General features: G+C 36.9%; 1 protein-coding gene across 1 annotated transcript in view; it reads left to right on the forward strand.

The window, feature by feature from the left end:
- Positions 1-21,033, forward strand: part of LOC137278282 (S phase cyclin A-associated protein in the endoplasmic reticulum-like) — a 97,750-nt gene that overhangs the window by 22,240 nt on the left and 54,477 nt on the right. Inside the window, exon 24 of the mRNA XM_067810522.1 lies at positions 12,257-12,403. Within this exon, the coding sequence (XP_067666623.1) occupies positions 12,257-12,403 (147 nt within the window). The remainder of the gene's footprint in view (positions 1-12,256; positions 12,404-21,033) is intronic.

Raw genomic sequence — 21,033 nt, forward strand, 5'->3', positions numbered from 1 at the left:
GAGCTGCAATAGAAATAAGGAAGTTCATTGTCCATATCAAAATACACAAGATGTTTGGAGAGATCATGGGAGTGTGTTCAGAATAGGATGGAGTGCTCAGCATGTAATAATCTGCAGTCACTATGTTTACGTGTTTAGTTAATACAAATTGTGACAAAAGCCAGTAGACTTCATATCAGCCTGTTGAGCTGGGGTGATAACAGTCATAATGACAACACTATATGTTCAAGTGGTCAGCGTTGTGTTGTAGCGAGCAGGTATGTTACAACTGCTGTCAACCTTAATCTGAATACTTGAGCTGCATTGGAAGCTAGTGTTTTGTGTTAAAGCAAAAAATATGGGTAGGTTTGGATCCTGCACATCATTGCATGCTATCAAAAGTATCTACACTGCAATTTGTGTCACAGATAGATTTAATCAATTAATGATGAAAATGATAGAAATAATAGAAAATTTAGCATATATGAAAGGGTGAGTGAGTGAGTAGATGAGTGAGTGAGTATGGATTTATGCTGCTTTATATATTCCAGCTCTATCTCTGCAGAGAACACAAGAAGTGGGTTTCATCATTGTACAAGCATTGTGCTGAATTGAATTTGAGTGCTTGGAGTGTTACCAAACATCCGATTACATAACTGGAAAAGCTTGAAATAATTTGTCTGTCCACTGAATCCAAGGTTAAATGTGTCATGAAAGGAATGAGTGTAGTCCTGCTCCTTAAAAAAAAATTAATCAAGAGACAAATATACTGAGTCTTAGAATATCGAGTATGAGGTGAGATAATGTAATCTTCCATCATCATTAGATCACAGACTTAACTGCAACTGCTTGACTATGAAATCCAAAACAGGAAGATATTAAAACATGGCATATTCTAATGAAATAGGTTGGGTCAGCGAGTAACATTGTTGGAGCATGAGTTAGCCAGATCCTTTGAATGTAAATGAGGAGTGTGTTTTATCACAATGACTAGATATTCTCATTCTTTTAATTTGCGTCACACATATTTTGTGATAATTACTACTTGATTAAATTGTACTACAAAGTGACTTGATGTGGAACTGTGACAAGCACTGCCTAAATATAACCAATATTTTCAATTTCAATGATTTCAGCCCATGCAGTGTGAACCTAACATGACAGTAAACTCAAATATGTAGAGATAAAAATGCATCTTTGAAATTTATCCAAGCAAAATATATTCATACTTCCCTTTGCTTTAATGTGCATTTGTTGTTGATTGACCCACCCCGTAATATTAGTACTTTATGGCAAATAATCAAGACCAGGCAATCGTGTGATCAACAGAATGAGTATCGATCTACACAATTGCAATATAGTGTCAACAAAGTCAGCATTAGTTGGCTCTTGTTGATGTCCAATTCTAACCTGACTGTTCACTGGTTTGTTTTAGTGATTTTCTGTGTCCCCTTGTACACTATTAGAACATTACACAGCATGTTTTATCAGGTCTGGTAGTTGTTCAGTTATGTGTCAACGTCTTTATTAATGTGCAGCCACTGGCCTGTAAAGGCTGTTAGCCAGATCAAGAGATTCAAAATCAATTCTTCAAATATGCATGTAATATTGGCTTAATGCGTGCAGAAATATTTGTACCTCTAACTTTCATGTCAGGTTTTGCTCACATAGCAAGGACAGTTATTTCTATGTTTGCAGATATTCCCTGACTGTTAACAGTAGAATCCTATTTGGCAATATTGATTTATTCAGAAGATTTTCATCGGAATTTTAAATATAAGTGAGTCAGAAGGGATTTGTGTATTGTTTAACAGACTACCTATGGCATCTGAGGACATTAGACGATAGATGTGATTAACACATATGAATGAAAAAACGTTTTAACCAGTGTATTGAGGCTTATTTTCAGACAGTAACGATATCTGACTACATCTATTGTAGTTAGTCATTTGTGAAAAGTCAACAGTGTAAGTAAGTTTCCTCTTGTCCAAAGCTAGTACTTTTCTGACTGCAACTTTTACCTTTAGGGAGATGATGTTGCAGACTTATGGGGCATGCCAAAGACAACTTTCCCACTGTGCAGAAAAACACAGGAAAGTCCACATTATTCGTGGAAATAGCAACGTAATAGTATAACCTCACTACTGAAACAGTGAAAAGGAAATACTATGAAACTACAAAGTTTTTATATCAGTGAACTTTGACCTCTAGTGTGGATGCACTTTATGGTCCACACAATAATTGCATATGAATGGAAAATAAACTATGCAATGTAAAATAACAAAATTGAAACACTATGAAAAGAGAATGCATTTGTCCAAAATGTCAACATGCAGTCAAGACCTTTTCTTCCATATGCATAAAATAAAAGTTGGAGGTTCTTCATTTTTGTCATACACTTTTAACAATTTAAAGTTGCCATTTTTACTGCTTCAGTGGCGAGGTATTAAATCTATGTTGCTGTTTCCATGATTAATGAAGACTATTCTTTGTTTTTCTGCATAATCATAGTTTTCCTGCCAATGAAAGTAATTATGGTTAGCTGTGGCAATTTAGTCTGCATTAAGCATTTTCTGTTGTAATTACAGCAATAAAGCAAATGATTTGAATAATGAAAACGTCTGAAATATAGGAATAATCAACTAGATGATGATAAATCAAGCTAATATTTGTTGAATGTTTGGGAAAACCATTATATGGAACCTTCTTAAAGAGCATGTTATAAACACAACTTCCCCTATCGCAAGATACTAGTTGTAAGAGCAAGTCCCCAAATACCCTGTGCTCCCTCAAGGCAGATGGAAGTGCCAGGAAACCAAAAACAGTGTTTGACACAGACATTATCAGGTAAAACATGACGCTTGTGGTTGCGCAGTACGATCAAGATTATCAAATCTCCAACTATTGAATTTCTCGTTTTGTCTTGTTTAGTTTTTCTCAGTAGGAGCTGGGCTGTCATGATAAAGATGGTAGGTCCTATTTCAGACGTCAGTTGGGTTGTTTACATCTTTTTAGACAGTTTCAGAATGTCATTTCATTGTGGAATTCAGGATAATATCTTCAGCCCACATACTTCCTCTTTCAGGGATAAACTAAGTAATTGTTTCAAGTGTAACTATGTAGACACAGTGTTGTGTTTTTGGTGTATTTGGAAACCTTTTTTGACATCACAGAAGTGAAAAAGGTGTTTCATTAGCATCATCAGTGTGGTGGCATCAGGAAATAACTGGTAAATTTGTACAAGATAGGCACAGCGTGTCCTGTCTAATTATTGTCAGTTTTCTTTCATTTTCAACCTTTGTTTCTGTGAGAGTAGCAGGTCAGTTGTTGTTTGAGTGTTGCATGTCCCAGGAGTTATTTGTAAACTTTCAAACCCAATTATAAGGCATGCATGTTGAACTGTTCTTCTGTTATCAGCCTTGTTTGTTTCCTGTTTAACGCCAGATCCAGCAATATTCCAGGTACATGGGTGGGTAATGATCCCAAAACGTGTGAGAAAGAAAAAAAGCAGCTTAAATTCATAAATTATCTTGGTCATCTGTAACAAGTACTAAATGTAGCTAAAAGACATCATACGTTATTGTGGCTTTTAATAATCAAGTATAGACCAGAAAATCCAGTGATTGCCATCATGAACATCAATCTATTCAGTGGCAATTTGATGCATGAATCACCTAATTCTGTTACTTGACTTTTAAGGCAGCATGTGTTTTTGAAGACCATTCTAATCTAAATCTTTGCATAAAGTGGACAGCAGTGATATCTTTAGGAGTTAGTTCAGTGTTGTGTGTGACCAAACTCACAGTTCTTTTCCTCCCCTACCCCTCACTCCCCACCTACTAGAAACATTAGTCATCATGAAATATTTTTTCAGAGAATGATTCTATTGTAGATGAGGAAGCTTATTCTGTTCATAAAACACCTAGTATGTTTCTAATAATTTTCAGTGAAATGGGGTCTTGTCTGTGATTTTTAGGTCTGGCAAGATTGGGAAAGAAGCCCATAGCTGGACAACATCTATTTTAAATGATGACCCAATTTGTCACATTGGTTGTGTTCTGTAACATGACAAGTGAAATCTTTCCAAACCTCCCTGGTAGAACATATCAGTGATCTGTTGTTGTGTTATCTCATTGTGGGGCATGCAGGTTGTCGGCCCTTATCGGGGAGTGTTATCACAGCCAGACTGCGGAATCACACAGGGAAAGTCGCCTGGGCCTGCCAGTGTCAGATAGAGTTAGCTATAGGGAAAACAGTATCTCTACATTGAACAGGCTTTTCCTAACCACTGGTATCACCTTCTAAGGTCACTGGAAACAGGATAACTGTTCAGGGCTTAGCATGATTATTTCGTCATTTACTGTCATTAAATGTTTTGCTTGTGTTCATGGTGTTGGGAAGAATTGTTGAAGCGTAGATGTGCTCTTCTGCAGTGATACACTTAAATGTGTAGGGCAACTAAAATGCCTTATTGAATATGCACAGATGGCAGTGTTGTTATATAGAAATAATCTTGTATTATTTGGAAATACATTTTTTACTTTATGTACTTTGGCTCTTTTTTTTTTTTTTTTTTAAATCGCTGCTTTATTTCTGAGATGCCCCCACTATGATATTGCTGGAATATTGCTAAAAGCGACATAAGACCGTACTCACTTGGTTTTTTTTTTATATAACTCTTAATAAATGTTTAAAGTCTATTCTCAATTCTTTTTTTCTGCATTTCACTATTGCAGCTTAAGATCTAGTCTTATAGCAATCCTACCAGAGAAGATCCAGTTGGAACTCAGTCTTCAGCAGCCATTTCTTGCTGTAAGAAGCAGTGAATGAGATTGGGTGTCAGGCTGGCTGACATGGTTGCCACATGTCATCATCATATCCCACTTGTCTAGACCAATGCTCATGCTGCTGATCACTGCATTATCTGGCATTAAACAAAAAAAAAAAAAAAAAAAAAAAAAATCTTGTATCAGTATCATTAGAATAAGAATTTATGCTATGCTGCTGCTAAACAGGATTATAAGACATACCAGCACAGTGCATGCTGGAATGACAGCTGACCAATCAATGTAAATACTGACAAGAAGTGGTCTTAGTCAGACAGCAACTTTGTATGCTTTTTGCACTAGTTGAAGAAAAAAAACAACTCAGTGACTTCACCATACTTTGCTTTGTAAATACATTTACAAAGTAATCAATTAGAAATTTGGAAGTTGAACAACATTGTCTGTCATCATAACATAACAACATGGTTTTACTTCAAATGTTTATGCAACTGAGCTGAGAGATAGATGATGGGTTTATGCAGCCAACTGTCAATCACTGTTGTTCAGTCATACATGTAATATCATGACTATTGTTTAGTCATACTGTCATGACTTGTTTTTGTCATACTGTCTTGACTATTGTTTAGTCATACTGTCATGACTGTTGTTTTTGTCATACTGTCTTGACTTGTTTAGTCTTACTGTCATGACTGTTGTTTTTGTCATACTGTCTTGACTATTGTTTAGTCATACTGTCATGACTGTTGATTTTGTCATACTGTCTTGACTTTTGTTTAGTCATTCTGTCATGACTGTTGTTTTTTTTCATACTGTCGTGACTATTGTTTAGTCATACTGTCATGACTGTTGATTTTATCATACTGTCTTGACTTTTGTTTAGTCATACTGTCAATGACTGTTGTTTTGTCATGCCATTGTGCCAGTGAAACACCCCAACACACTCCAAAAGCCACTTTCTGAATCCAAGTGACATTGTGATTGGCTGCGTCATAAAGTCATTCTTGATGTGACCTGTTGTACTCACATCTTCGTTGAGTAGAAGCATGAACTAGAATCTGATTTACATGAGACATGTCTTGTAGTTGTAGTAATTTCCCCTGATCAATCTCAACTCAAAAGTAATATTCATTGAAAATAGTCCTGTTTGATTTATATATGTGTTTTAATTGACCAGACTGAATAACAAATTTCATATAATGCAAACTTGAAGTATTAGAATCAAGTACCTGTTCTCATCATTCAAGTTTTAAATTCACTCATTACCAAAGTGCATTCACAATTTTTCTCTCATTTTCAGGTTTCATTGTTAGCTATTGAGCAATGTTTGCTAATGTGTGGTTAGTTTACGAAGGTGCCAATCAAAATCCACAGGGGCATGACAATGCAAACATTGCTGGAAATTAAGCGTGAAAAACAAAAAGGAAAAAACCTCATTGTGAAGCGAGAAATTACAAGGTCGTCAAATCGCAGGGGCAAGATTTCCTTAACCTAGGGCGGAGAAAGCGTGAACCTCTCTTTTACGCCTTGACAACAGGATGCGTGATGCCAAGCAGTACCTGAAATGAGAGACCATGCTCACTCGGTGCTGAACACTCCAGGGCAAAATTTTACCATAAAACAACTTCTCACCACTGGCAGATTTGACATGTCTTTTAATTCTATGTTGAGCCAGGAAATGGCAAAATACAAGCTGCCTTGCTGATGACAACGCTGCTGGAACATAAGCCCACAGTCAGGATATTATCCAAGGAACGATATTAATCATTTTGTTTTGCTGCATTGGGTTTAGCCTGCAGCAAAACAGATCCAGGCTAAAACAATACAGTGAAATGAAGTCAGTCCTGAAAGTTGTCCATGCATCTGAGCCACACGTACCGGAGCCTTCGAGAATTATTAACTGGCTGAATGCAGACAAGCTCTTCCTGACTTCTCCAGTTCATCAGTAATAAACTCCTGTGAAATGTGATATGCTCCTTTCCAGTATCATGCTGCATGGACAGCAAAAATTGCCCCGCCAATACAATTTGCTAATATAGTATCTATTAACTCTGTCAATGAAAATCTTGAGTTTCAGGCGCATTGGACAATAAAAACATTGTGCAGCAGTGAAACGGATATCTCAACTCCATCTAAATTAGGAGTATTGGCATGGAGGCCTTGCAGCTCAGACATAAAATCTCAGACCAATATCAAACAATTCATTTATCAAAATCACTGCGTTCAATTTAGGTTTGGTTATGTGGAAGAGAGAGATGGAAGAGAGGAATTCCAGTTCTAACAGGGAAAGTGTTTGGTTTTACAGTTGGAGTTTATGGACTAGAGTGAAATAAATGTACATATAATCTCATTAAGTGCTTTATGGTTTGGAGGGACATAAAATCGGTGTGTTTGTGGCGGGATCAGGTTCCATTTATTCAATCACCTTGTGGGTATCCTGGGTCAGGTTTGTTCACTGTACCCATCCTCGTCATAACAACTGATTCAGTTATGGATTGGGGTGACAGTGGATGCTATGCATGAATTATGCTCTTCTCTACTTAAAGAGGGTTTCATTGAAACACAGTCAGTTGGAAGCATGCCATTACTACCTCAGTCACATGAAGAACAAATGTCTTGAGAATCCAATCATAGCTGCTTTGGTGTTGACACATGTTTCGTGGGTTTGTGGAGGTTTTAAACATATAATCCAATGTTCATATTGTGTTCATATTACAATGTGCAAAATGTGTTGCAAGTTTTATGCTGTGTGTGCAATGAGTGTTCAGAAGTGGTACTGCATAGTATAACCGGTATGTAGTGCAATATGCCTTTCAAACGATAAATAGTGCAGTATTTTGTCTGAGAACAGGTATATTGGCTAAACAATATATATGATGTTTTTGTGATTATCTTTATGGTTTAAATTAAAATCTATACATACTTTCATTCACAGCAGATGTTTTCCCTTTGTTTGTTATTCAGTGACAAAACTGGACACTGTAATACTATAAATTGTGGAAACAAGAAGATAGAATCCCATATGAAGCAACCTAAATGTGAGATTGCTGTTATATGTTCAGGGACTTTGAATATTGAAAAAAGGTTCAACATGTATAATTAGTAGCACTTACTGTCAAACACTTAAGCTCCCAATATATTGCAGTACAGGTTACTGAATATTAATACAATTTATTTTGTGATTCACAGCTATTCACAAATTTATTCTTTGTATACAATATGTGGTGACTATATTTTGGTTTATTAATTGCATGTCTGAAAATGCAAAAACATATGCATGTAAATTCTGGTGTGTATTCAGCTGTATATTCATTAGAACTTAGAAAAAAAATTGTAGAATTGATCAGTTAAAACGTAAACAGTATGAAATATCTCAGTACACACACACAATTTAGAAATATACCAGTATTTTACAAAAAGAAGAGAGATAGTTAATTAGAAAGTGGTCTACGAGGAACTTTAGTGTTTGTGGTAGGTTTTGTACAAGTGCATTCTGAAATAAAATCATTAATATGTAGTCCAGATTTTTAGTGTATGAAATTTATACTACAATCCTGAATCATTTCAAAATTTATTGTTTTTCTATATATTGCTGTTTTAATATACTTTATAAAATTAAGTAGATCAAAATGTATGCGTCCCAAACACACATGCAAAATATTTTTTGCTTGTTTTTATTATTGTGGTGTGTGAAAAACACAGGGTTCTGTGTTTTCATGAACACTGAACTTGAATACAGTATAATATATTACTGAATGTACACTTGATAAAATATTTAATAAATGTTTTAACATATCTATTTTGATTCAAGTTTTAACTCTGATAATGAATCTGCATTGTAGTATAAAAACTTGTTCATAGAGACTCATATACATACTCTTTGCAGATAATAGCCATCAGCACAAGGATCTGTAATTGTAGCATGTGTGATAAACTATAGTGACTGTATTATGAGATGTAAAGTAATTTGACAGAACATGTTTAAGGCTTTCATATGGGCATAAAGATGCCCATTTGCCTGATACAGACATCCTGACAAGGATGCTAGAATGTAGCATCCTGTATCTTCTAATTGTTGCACTACACTCCAGTTGAGTGCAGTCCGACACAGTTAATTAATAGTCAAATAATGGTTATTTGTTGGGATTGTGCAGTTCCACAAAGGCCTGTATGCTTTTCTCATCAGTATTGGAGTGACCTCCCTGTACCTCCAGCCACTGAAAGACTTGTTAGTGTGTCTTAAGAGGTGCGTTCAAGTTGGGTATGCCAGTTTGATTCCTAATGAATGATTATATACTTGGTGGCTACTGAGGTTGTTCATTCACACATGCGCTCCTATAGAAGAAGTTGACCAGAGAGTCTTTAATTTCCTGTCACTGGTGGGCTGGAGGCGACACTTTGCTCATGCTTCAATAGCTTAGGAATTAACGTTGTCTTTGCTTGCAAATGGTCGATGGGAATTCTCATCGCTTTTATTCAGACTTTGGTCTTGAGTTGAAAGGGATTTGGACATATTGTGGCCCACAACGTCTCGTAATGGTGGGCCGAATCTGAGTATTCAGTTGGAAGAGGAAGTCCCTCCGTAATATCGCATTGATCGCATCTCAGTGGCTATACAGCTTGTCACATGCAGGATGTCGTGTTCCAAATCCACGGGAAATCAAGGTTCTTGTGGGGCCCACTGTGACATGGGATTATTAGAAGCTCACACTTGACTTATTCCACTCTCATGGTCACGTTTGTTTCCCTAGTCTTGTATTCACAACCATCACCAAATTCCATTTTGAAATAAAGAACAAATTTGAAAAGAATGACTTAATTTCCTGAAAGAGCTCTGCTGACTTTTTCTGATGTAATTGAGTGTTTCCGAGACAGTTGAACCTCACATCTTTTTTTGAAATTATGAATGGCAGTCTTTAGTGTTTCACCAAATCTGCTTGCATATGAAAATAAGTGGAGCTATTTGTCAGCATGGGAGAGCTCTAGAAATAGTTCCAGGTCTTCAAACGCCACTTCACAACTCTCTAAAGCACTTTCACCTTCTCTTAAAAAAAAAACCACTCGTTTTCAATAGGCCTTGACTGAATTAGCTCAAGGTGAAGTGTGAAACCATTGTTATTGAACAGGGGGTGCCAAAATCTTCTCTGCTGCCTTGAAATCCTCATAAGCTGACACAAAAAGGCAGCATCACATTTGAAAGCCATGACTCATGTCTTCTACTCAGAGTACTACGTCCCTTTATTACGATATAAAATCATTACGATATACAAATAAATGGAAAGGTTTATTTATTCTTTCTTAAAGATCACATATACTCCAGGGGGTGCAAATGCATAAATCACTAATTGACATTGTTATAAATGAAACCCCGTCATTAAAACTGCTCAATTCAATCGTTAATTACCTTAAATCGATCTTTTTGACAACAGTGCACAATTCTCAGCCGCAAACGAAATTTCAACCAATCAGAGCAGCGTGTCTCCATGACGTAATAGTAGGTATAGATATGAGGGTCTATGCAGAAGTTATCTACATTTCAGGAGGTAAACTATTTTGTTTACAGGTTTGTACAAACATGAAATCACGACAGCTGTTGAGAAACTGAAAGCTCTATGTTCTCACAATCTACTATCATTTAGTTTTGTGTCCTCCTTTGCCTAGTTTCCGAGTTATAACGCTTGTTTTCATAGACAATTTTGCCGCTAGGTTGTAATTCGTGTTAGGTGGTATAAACCTACAGGTTATTTGTCATCATTCACTTGATGCTCAGTTAATGAATTTATAACAGGTATAATTAGTGGTATCGCCACTTAGATTACCCGACAAAGGTCTCCCTTTGGCATTTCTTGTGTCTGGATCGATCAAAGGATTAACCGATAACACGCTGATTGATTAATTACTTTTATACGGCTTTCAATGGGGATTTGTCAAAAGGTAGTGTTTATGTATGTACATTTACTAATCTATACTGAATACACTCTGTCGTGTATGTGTCTATGTAAAAACAACACCCCTCTTTGAAAGGATTAACCACCAATACATTGATTGGTTGCTCATTTTTGGCTAACTAAATTACTTTTTTAAAAGAATGACGCACATTATGCAGTTACTTGCCGACTTACAAATTCAAAATTATTTTCTACTAGTAGTAAAATATGTATTTTATTGATGGACAGTAGGATTTTACAGGACATTGCTTGTAACATAACAAATTTGCTCTTGGAATTGATCCGGGGGTCGATATAATATTACTTACAATAATATTGGCACTTCGACCACAGTGTCGCGTCTGAGGAAGAAAGCATTATATTCATGCAAAACCCTTCTGGTCAGCAATGTGTAGTAAGCTGTCTTTATTTTTATAAACTTGATGAAACTTGAACTCCATTTTCTATCCTGAAAGCGCATGGTAGGGGCGAACCATTCGATTTGGTGTATACCACAGGCCTCCACAACGCTTGCTTCGAACACACAAACAACCAATTTAAGCACAAACTACGGGGTCCGGTGGAAATCTGTGCATAGTGACACCATCACCCGACCCCAAGGAGCAATCGACGACAACACAACAATTTGGCATGTCTTTGGTGACATCAAGAAATCAGCAAAATGATGAGCTTCCTACATATTTTCTATACAACTAACTGAAAATCGTTCCTTCTATGACGTCACTGCTTGGCTCTGGGGACAGATTTACGTAACCTGTCTGTGGTTTCGTTTGTGGGCAAGAGAGAAGCGGCTTTAGCAACTTTTAAGTTCTTGGTATTAATTAACCACAAGTTTTTTTAAAAAAAGAATGGTGTTCCGTTTATGACTAACCGGAAATCTTTCATATGCAGTGGTGAAAAGAGTACCAAAAAAGTTAGTTTACTTGTTCTTTAAGTATATATTGTTTCTAATGCAAGATCAATATTCTAAGAATATTTTTACATATTCATTAGTCAAGTGCAGATGGTGTTCTTACAAATAGCCCAGAAAGAGAAACAGTGATATATTATTTTGAACCTTCTGCGCAGAGTGGATCCAAAATTATGTGCTTTTGTCAAATCTGCTGTTTTCTATTAAACAATCTGTTTGTGATATACACAAGAAAAGCTGGACTATCACGTAAATGTGCACAGATTACTCAACGATTGGACAAGCAATAGAAATGCTTAATACAGTAAATCAACATTGATGAGTATGTATGATGTGTTGATCCAAATATTTATATGGGCGATTTCATTCCGCTTCCTGGATCAATATGGTTCATCTCTTTTTGAAGTTAGATAGCAATTAATGCTTATTTGCAAAGTGATACAAATTCCCTGTTTCTGAAATTGAAATTTGATGAGATCTGATGTCAGGAATATATCTGACAGATTGTGAATAGAATTGTTCCCTTAATCTGTTTCTGTTGATGAATAGAAATGTCCTAAGCTTGATATTTGAATTTGACACATTGTATCTTCCTTTTGATGATATATGATACAGTGTGAATTTTTTTTTTTCAGCTACATCATCAGTGTTGGAGTGATAGACAAACTTCAGCACTACTTCAGCAATGTGCGTGGCCCTATAGACGGAGACAAGAATGCTGCCGACTTTCTACAGCACAGTCTGGGCCTACTTGTGGCTATGACCAAGTTCATGTCCAAAAGGTATGTTGGTACTGTATTCAGTGTCAAGCAATTATACTATTCAATGTCATGAGAATAGGAGTTATTGTACATTTCCTTTAAATATGAAGGATCAGGGCATTGGTGGATCCAGAGGGTGGGGGTTCAGGGGATCGTAAACACACCCACCTCAGCCCACCTGATTGGATCAAAAGTCTGCAGAAGGAGGTAATAAATTCAGTGAGCCGAGCCATAGATCATAGTGGAGACTTATCGGTGCTTATACCATGGAGATATCAAGGATGATTTCAGGTATCCCTGTAGTGATATTGATGGAAAATTGACATAAAACCAAACTCTCTCTCTCACTTCAACCAGATAAACATGTTGTCATTATGGTGTTCAGAAGTACACTAGATCCCTGTTGGATCTCCCAAGCAGCCATATTTTTCCTTGTAGCGCTATGTATGCTTGATACATATGTACAAACAGCAACTGCAGTATGCCGCCTAACATGATTTTGATTGGCTGGTGAATGTGTTGACCACCACTGGTAGTGTGCTGGGCTGGTGTGTGTCTGACAGCAGAGTGTCTGGTAGTGAGAGACACAGTGCATCAGCCTGGCTATCTGGTCTGTCACCTGCAGATATTTGCGGTGATTCTACCTTTGGTTGATGGATCCCAGGAAGTACACTCCCTCTCGCATTTACTCCAGCTCTGTGCATACAGTATTACAAACTGTTTTGTTGTCAAAGGCACCACACACTTCGACAGATTTTTACTGGTCCTGCAGTATCACAAGAAACCTGTTTTAATGACACATGCAGGATTTTACATACATACTCCATCCCTGCAGATGCAATATCGCAAAATGTATGGTTGCCAAAGGCAGTTCTTATCTCGCTCTCTCTCTCTCTCTCTCTCTCTCTCACACACACTCACACACACACACACACACACACACACACAATGGTTAATAGTGCAATAGTAGTAATGTCATGGTAGTTAAGTTTTTAACTTCGATATTGTGGTTCTTCTAATAATGTTTATAAAATGAACACATTTAATGCTTGGGCCATCTATTGACGAGGATTCACTTAGTAGAAGGCCTTTTCAGAAGGCCCAGACTGCTTTACTGGGAGTTTTGATTGCTACTACTGTTACAAAGTATTTTTCAGCATTGCAACTTGGCACAAGTTTCAGTTTCCTAGCCCATATCAATTTGTCACAAATTAAGGAATTGCCAGGGAAACAACAAGCCCTTTTTGATAGCTCCTTATTTGTAGTTGTTATACATTTTTAGGCTTATTAATTTTTCGTCTGTGTTGTTGTCCTTGTAAATATTCTTATTTATTTGTTTGTTATTTAACACCATTGTCAGCAGTATAGCTACTATGTGTTGGCAGTCTGTAAATAGTCCAGTGATTGAAATCATGAGCATTGATCATTGCAGATGTTTTGTAATAACATGCAAGGCCATATGAAAGGGCCCCACCACCTGATCACTTATATTACTGTGGGATGCTTATGATGAATTCTAACCTGCACCTTCCTTCACCTGTTATGATAACCATGGGATGCTTATGATGAATTCTAACCTGCATCTTCCTTCACCTGTTATGATAACCATGGGATGATTGTGATAAATACTCAGATCTTCATGGGTCTGGTAGTGCTTCTGTATCCACCTAGTGTACATCTGGACAGAGGTGGTATATGAGGTATATATGTGCTGAAACCATGCAGTAACACCTCCAGGTGATAACACTACGCTTGTCTTGCTGATTTCTAAATATCAGCTGACTGGGTGACTCCATCCTTTGGTTTTATCACCCACTGGCATTTGCGCAGTGAGCTCCAGCCCCTGTGACAACAGCAGGCTCTTCTGTTCTTAGTACAACCACATGTTGGGTGGGGAGGCCACCACAACATGGAGAAATGGGACAATCAATTTAAGGTTTCTCTTAAAATCTCTACTTCAATTTTTCAAGGACTTGAAATCAGTAGAAACTGAAGTAAGTAACTAAATTCTTTGTTTCTGCGTTTCCAGAACCTAAATAACTTCCTTAATCTTGAATTGATTTTTTCAAGTTGCTGAAGGTTAATTATGCTATCAGATGACAAAGTTTATTTAACCTTTTATTGGATTTGACAATTTTTAGTTAGTAGCATTGTTATGTAAATAGCATTAAATTTTGACATTTCGGGGCATTTTCTTTATATATGTCAAGGTAGAGACTGCAATTTGGTAGAATCGGAATCTCTACCAGTAGAGATTGCGATTAGGGTCTCTGTTGGTTGAGTCTCTGATCCTACTTACTAAAAATGCTTTATGGTTCAACTTCTTTATTATACAAGGTCACAGGTATAGAAGAGACAAGGAACTGTCTCGAAACATTGTGACCTTGTGTAATAAAGAAGTTGAACCATAAAGCATTTTTAGTTTGATTCCACCAACCTCTAAATGCCTTTGAAACAACTTATCTGATCCTACTAGTAGAGACTGAAATCGGAGTCTCTACTGGTAGAATCTTCGATCTGTCGAAATGTTGATTTCTCTGTGGGAATAATAATATGCATTTTACTCAGGTATAGACTGTTTCCAGTTACAGATACATTTATTACAATATTCACATATCTTTTTACACAGGTAACAATAAACATAGCAATGGTACTAAACTTTATTTTGACATATGTTAGTTTTGGTTGTGTGACACTTTGTAGAACATTTACTCCTTGATTTTTATGACATCTGTTAGCTATGCAGCTACCCTTACTGTTACAAGCACATACATTTGACCCATTTGACAGTTATCCATTCTGGGAGGACAGGTGTAGGACAGTTGCCCAACTGGATATTACCCACCTAAGAAGATTATTGCCTGGTCATTTCCCACCTCATTGGAAAGCAGTGTCCTTATAATGATCACTGATCATTAGTTGAATTACATCTGAATGAATGCGAACTTTCCACTTTAAACTGAGATGTAGGAGTTGGGGGGATTAAAGACAGCATTTAACATCTCACTGTAAACAATATTAAGATAGTAAATCACTAAGTTTTTCCTGACAACTAAAAGATCAAACAACATCCTAAAAACTGGATTTTTTCCTACAACCAACATCAACACATAAAGAAGGTGTGACATATTGTTTTATGTTTACATTTTACAATATATGAAAATAAATTTTGTTTTTTCTAAATATTCACTGGCTTGCATAAGGGTAGAATTGCCATCTCTACCCTGACAGATTTGAGTTTCTACTGGTAGGGATTGTGATTGTATACGCTATTTTATAATAATCACAACTTAATCGCAATCTCTAATGGTAGAATCGGAGATTCTACCAGATCACAGTCTCTACCCTGACACATACTCTTTATTGAATTTTATTTGAAACTACATGCGTATAGTGATCAGACCTTGGTGTAATAATGACAGTTCCATACAGACCCGAGGTTAACTATACCATTTATTACTTGCTGATATTGAGGTCTAGAGTGAATGTTATTTTGTAGTTTGTAGTTTCTGCCTGGTACTGACAATTAATTTGCCAAGCTTTTCTTTGTTGATAATGAATTTAGATTTCCTCCATTTCCGTTCATTGCAGTACCACTATGAAATGATCACATTGTTTGTCATACAAGAGTTGCTTCCCTTTGTCCAGTTTTCATAACCCATCCGTTTCATGTCAAGGGGTATTTGGTGTCCAGCTTGGTGAAACTGCTTTTAATCTGAACATATTTGTCTGCCATTTATAAGACAACATCAGTGTTCCTCATTTGACAGGCAGGTGTTTCCTGCTTATGACATCATAATGAAGTATGCACCCCATCATTTACGCATAATGTCTGCAAACCGGGTCAGAAGTCTTCTCCCCTAGCTTGTCTCTTGATGTCATTTGCAGTGGATCAGTGTGAATGAAATTTTATAAGCAAATCTTACTGGCCTGTATATACTCTTCATAGGAATCTTTGTAGACTGTTGGCTGAAGTGACACACTGTATTTGTGACGTGTTTTAAATTTAGATGTTATTTTAAATGCGGTAAGGCTTTAAACCTGCTGTTTCTTGATGAATATAACATAACTGGGTAATATCAATAATATATGGGTTGCTCAGGTGCAGAAGAACCTCTCCCAATAATTAATTTTCAGTGCCCATGTTGCTTCCTCGTGTGTCACTGTTATGAAAAATTACCGATAAAGAGAATGAAAGGCACTTCAACATGTGCATCGTGGTGACCAAATTAATCATCTGTGATCATAGTGATCTATTGGCTTCAGAGACTGCTGGCACTACTGCCACCAATGTATCTTATCAAGTATGAAATAACCACATCTGTAAGTGCTTGGACAATAGAGTCATATAATAATCAAGATGGGCCAGCATCACATTTAACCCAAGTGAGGAATTATCAATTATGATATGTTATTTTCTCAGTACGTCATATGAAACAGCAATTTCATGGGTTGTGGTTTCAAAGAAAGTGAAGCAATCTGCTTGGCTGTGAACTCATTGTTGTATGAATTGGGCAGTGATTACCACTGAGCTTCAATTCTAGGGGCTGATTTATGTTTGAACTGCTTGATAACAGTAATTGCTGTGTCATTGTTGGCTGCCTGTCCTTGCAGGGATTGTTTGACTGGAATCAGTGTATGTTGACAAGATAATTGAAAACTATCAGGTCTTCCGAAGAGCTGCCTAGTCTCGCGTTACCTCACTGGCTATTCGTGGCCACAAAGGCATTGGTTCCACTCCACCGTTTTGCATCTCTTCTTTCAATTATTTATTGTCAAGGCGGCTGATGCTGTCGACTGACTGATTGTCTGCATTTGTTTTTGGTTCCTGTTTTAAATGTGAATTATGACAGTCGAAATTCTATTAGTTTTGTATGATTCATCCATACAAACATTTTCCGCTTTCCTTCTGACCGGCTGATGAAATGTTCACACCTTGAAATTTGTACATCATCAAATTGGCACTTGTGATCATTTGCCACCCAGTATAATTATATCATGCTGGGCTATTTTCCAGATGGTGATTGCCTGATCACTGATTATTTGATGTTTGTCAGGCCAACGGGGACAGTTTATTTCGCACCTTGGTTCCCAGGGGTGCGACCAGAGAGTTTTGTCACACCTGTAATGAGAGGACTCAAAGCTAGAGCTGTCCCGTGGGATGCGCCACTAAAAGCTTGGCAGTCTGCTGGAACAATCATAGACTGGTATGAGGACAAAATGGACTCCAGCGATCATGCTGATTGGTGCCGTCAATTTTAGCAGATTGTTCAGCTTCGTACTTCAGCAAGATTGCATCAAACTTCTTTCTGATTCTCAAGAGACCATATCGTGTGTGGTAGGCAGTGGCTCACAGGCATTTTAGTCAATTATTCACAAGGTCTGCTTGGTGGTTGAAGGCACCTTGCTACATGAGATGTCATAGGAGAAGCAGCCACAGCCCACAAGGACGTCCAAAGCATCCAGTTCCTCTCCACATTTGTAACCGTCTGCTCGCGTCGCTCCACCATCAAGAGGATTAGCTGTGAGCTGATCACTGGGACACACCGGGCACATCACTAACATGAATAAGTCATGATGATAAGCATGGGTATTGATTCACGATCAAACACCCTATCCTTCCCAACAAAGCTGCGACAGGGCTCACAATAGATTTGCAGGTATTAAGTTAGTCACGCTCCAATCACCAGCCTGCTGCCTCATCATCAAAAGAGGTTTAGCTCAAACTTGATGAAATATTAAACAACATACCCCATGGTTAACAGTAAAGTGATAAAGTGGATGTGATCAACTTCTGTTAGAGAGCACTTACAGCACAGGACGACCTTTGGCTCTGCCCATATCTTTTGTTTCAAAGTTTTAAAAAGTGATGAAGATTTCTGGTTATGAAGTTTGTTTTTATTGATGAGCACTTTCTGCTCATCTTGTTACTGAATTATGAATCAAAGTGAGGCAAATTCATGCTCTGCTGCCCATGGTTATGGTTCTCAGTTCAGACAAAACATCAAAGAATTGTACTGTTATCTTCCTCTTGGAAAACATCAAAACTTTCACTGTGAACCCTTCAAACTTTTATAGTTTACTTTTGTTTACGTTTATGCTCTGAACTTGGAGAGAGTTCTTTTGTCCATGTCTGCTTTGAGTGTGATGGGGTATAATGGAAAGCTTGAGAGGAAATGAATGATTAATTTCTTTCATCATTTGTACTACAGAGGTGTTGATGGGAACATATGGTAGATACAGTTTATGCAAATTTCAATTTCTGTTTTCTTTTTACAGTTCTTCATCTTATGTAAAGGTGAAAGGAAATGTTCATTTCAAATTTGATTTGAATTTGTTAGACTTATTTGAAATTGAAAATGTAGTCATTGTATGAAGGGTTAAATGTCTTTTGATCCAAACATAAATATGTATTTGTTTAACAGCATACAGCTGAAAAATGGTGGCTTCAGTTCATCTGTAGGAGTGTATATAAGATATTGGATTTTTTTATCCCCTGCAATGATTTTTGAGTCAGTATTAAAATATACACCATCCATCCAGGCGTACATGCACATTTACCTTTTCCGGAGCAGAACTTTAAACTTTAAAAGAACCGTTCAATATGTCTTCACCAAACTTAGCCCATAGATAGATCTGGTGGTGTTCTGGTTCCTTTTGGTAGTTTGGGTATTCTGAATGAAATATTTTTGGCATTTCCATGGCAACAAGTTTGAGTTCAACTGAAATTGTTGGTAGTGCTTTATACTGGAGCAGAACTCATTATTTCTTCTCTAAACTTGACACATAGATCTTTCTAGTGGTGTACTGGTGCCTTTTGGTAGTTTTGGTTTTCTGACTTAAATATTTTGTGCGTTTCAATGGCAACTAGTTTGACACACTGAATTGGCTGCTGTGCTTCTTTCAGGAGCAGAATTTCAAAACCTTTCATTATTCTCCTTCCACTTTTCTATATATGCACCAAAACATTTGGCATAATCATAACTTGTAGACATATTCATGAAAAATACTTTGCCATTACAGGGGATATTGATGACTTTGTCCTCTTGTCTAAATTATCTGGGAATTCAATTCCATTTTTTTGGCAGATGTTTTCAAATTTTTATCAGTGTTACTGAAGTGTTGTACTTACTGTTTGATGTTTTGATTGTTAATTTGAGAATCAACAGAACACAGATTATCCAAAGCTATATCGATTTATGTACAATGATGATTCGTGAGTTGAAAATCTCCTTTTAGCTTGTCATGCCTTCAGTGCACATCAGCAAAAAGGCCAGGAACTTTTACACAATTAAGGCATAGATTTTTCATTTTGGACCATTGAGATGTGTTTACTATTTTTGTGATCTGCCTCTGCGGGTCAGCGAACATTACACTCTTGTAGCGAAGTCTAAAAATATTGGCAATATCCGTCAAACGGGAGAACGTAATTGATTGGACCATTACAACCTCCCTCCACGAGAGTGGCGGGTTTCTTGTGCAGCGTTCTAAATGGTGTTACATGCTTTGTTTTCAACGAAGTGATTATGCAAATTGTTTCTGATTTGAGTTTTATGAGAAGACATAGTGACAAAATGGCTTGGAAATGGTCTGAAAAGTATGGCAATTGTGTATTCATCAAAACAGACCTCGGCTGTTGGAGCACCATGAAAAATCAAATTGTTTTCAAGTTTTCCATGGCAGTGAGAAGTTGTTGAAAGCATTTCCTCTGTGATATGAGTATGACCCGATAGAAGGACTAGGAATGAGGTTTGAATAGGGTGTAAAGTAGTAATGGCGGAGATACAATACTAATGGGTTAAGTGGCTTTAGTAACATGCCTGTTCAAAGTGAACAATATCTGCCATCGTTGAGGAAACCATATAGAATTATTGCTAAATGCTTTCTGATTGGTTGATGAGAATTTCTGATCAGCTGTGAAAATAGTTTGGGAAATTGTTGATATATTTCATTTCTTTGACACTTGTTCGCTCACAATGCCATTTAGACATCCTTTGTCAGTGTTATTAAAGGTATCATTGCCAGACGATTGACTTAACTGATTTCAACATTATCATGTGTCTCTATTTAAGGTAATTGTCGGATCAATAAGTTAAGTCACATTCAACAAAAAAACACTTAAGCCAGAAAAGGCACACTTCATTACCTTGATGAGTATAGTTCTTGAACTATTACAATCAGGTGTTAAAAAGGGATTTATTCTGGTTACTTGAATGAATTCTATCACAGGTTCCATTTTTGGTTTGCTATTTGGTCATCTTATAATTAACATGTTTCTTTTTATGCAAGGCATCCAATACACTTCTTTCGTATTTGTTTTCTTAGAAATTAATTTTTGTTGAAAAGATCACTGACTTTACTGCTGCAATGAAATCTCTGCGGGATCAGAAATCACCAAGATATTTTGTGTGACATTCTCCAGATAGATCTTCAGAGAGTCTGAAGTTAATCTTCAACTTGTCATCTCTTAGTTTTGATAGAATTGAAGACATGCAGAAAGATATTGTAACTGGTTGTGTGTCAAGTTGTCCTAGCTGCAGTGACATGTGACAGCTTAGCCCATTGACATCTTGTCACTCCAGCTTGCCAGGCCTACATGCTCAGATTACTTTTAGGGATAAATCGATCAAAGTATGTTTTTATGTGGCACT

The sequence above is a fragment of the Haliotis asinina genome, chromosome 3 (assembly GCF_037392515.1).
Source record: "Haliotis asinina isolate JCU_RB_2024 chromosome 3, JCU_Hal_asi_v2, whole genome shotgun sequence".
NCBI classification, from domain to species: domain Eukaryota; kingdom Metazoa; phylum Mollusca; class Gastropoda; order Lepetellida; family Haliotidae; genus Haliotis; species Haliotis asinina.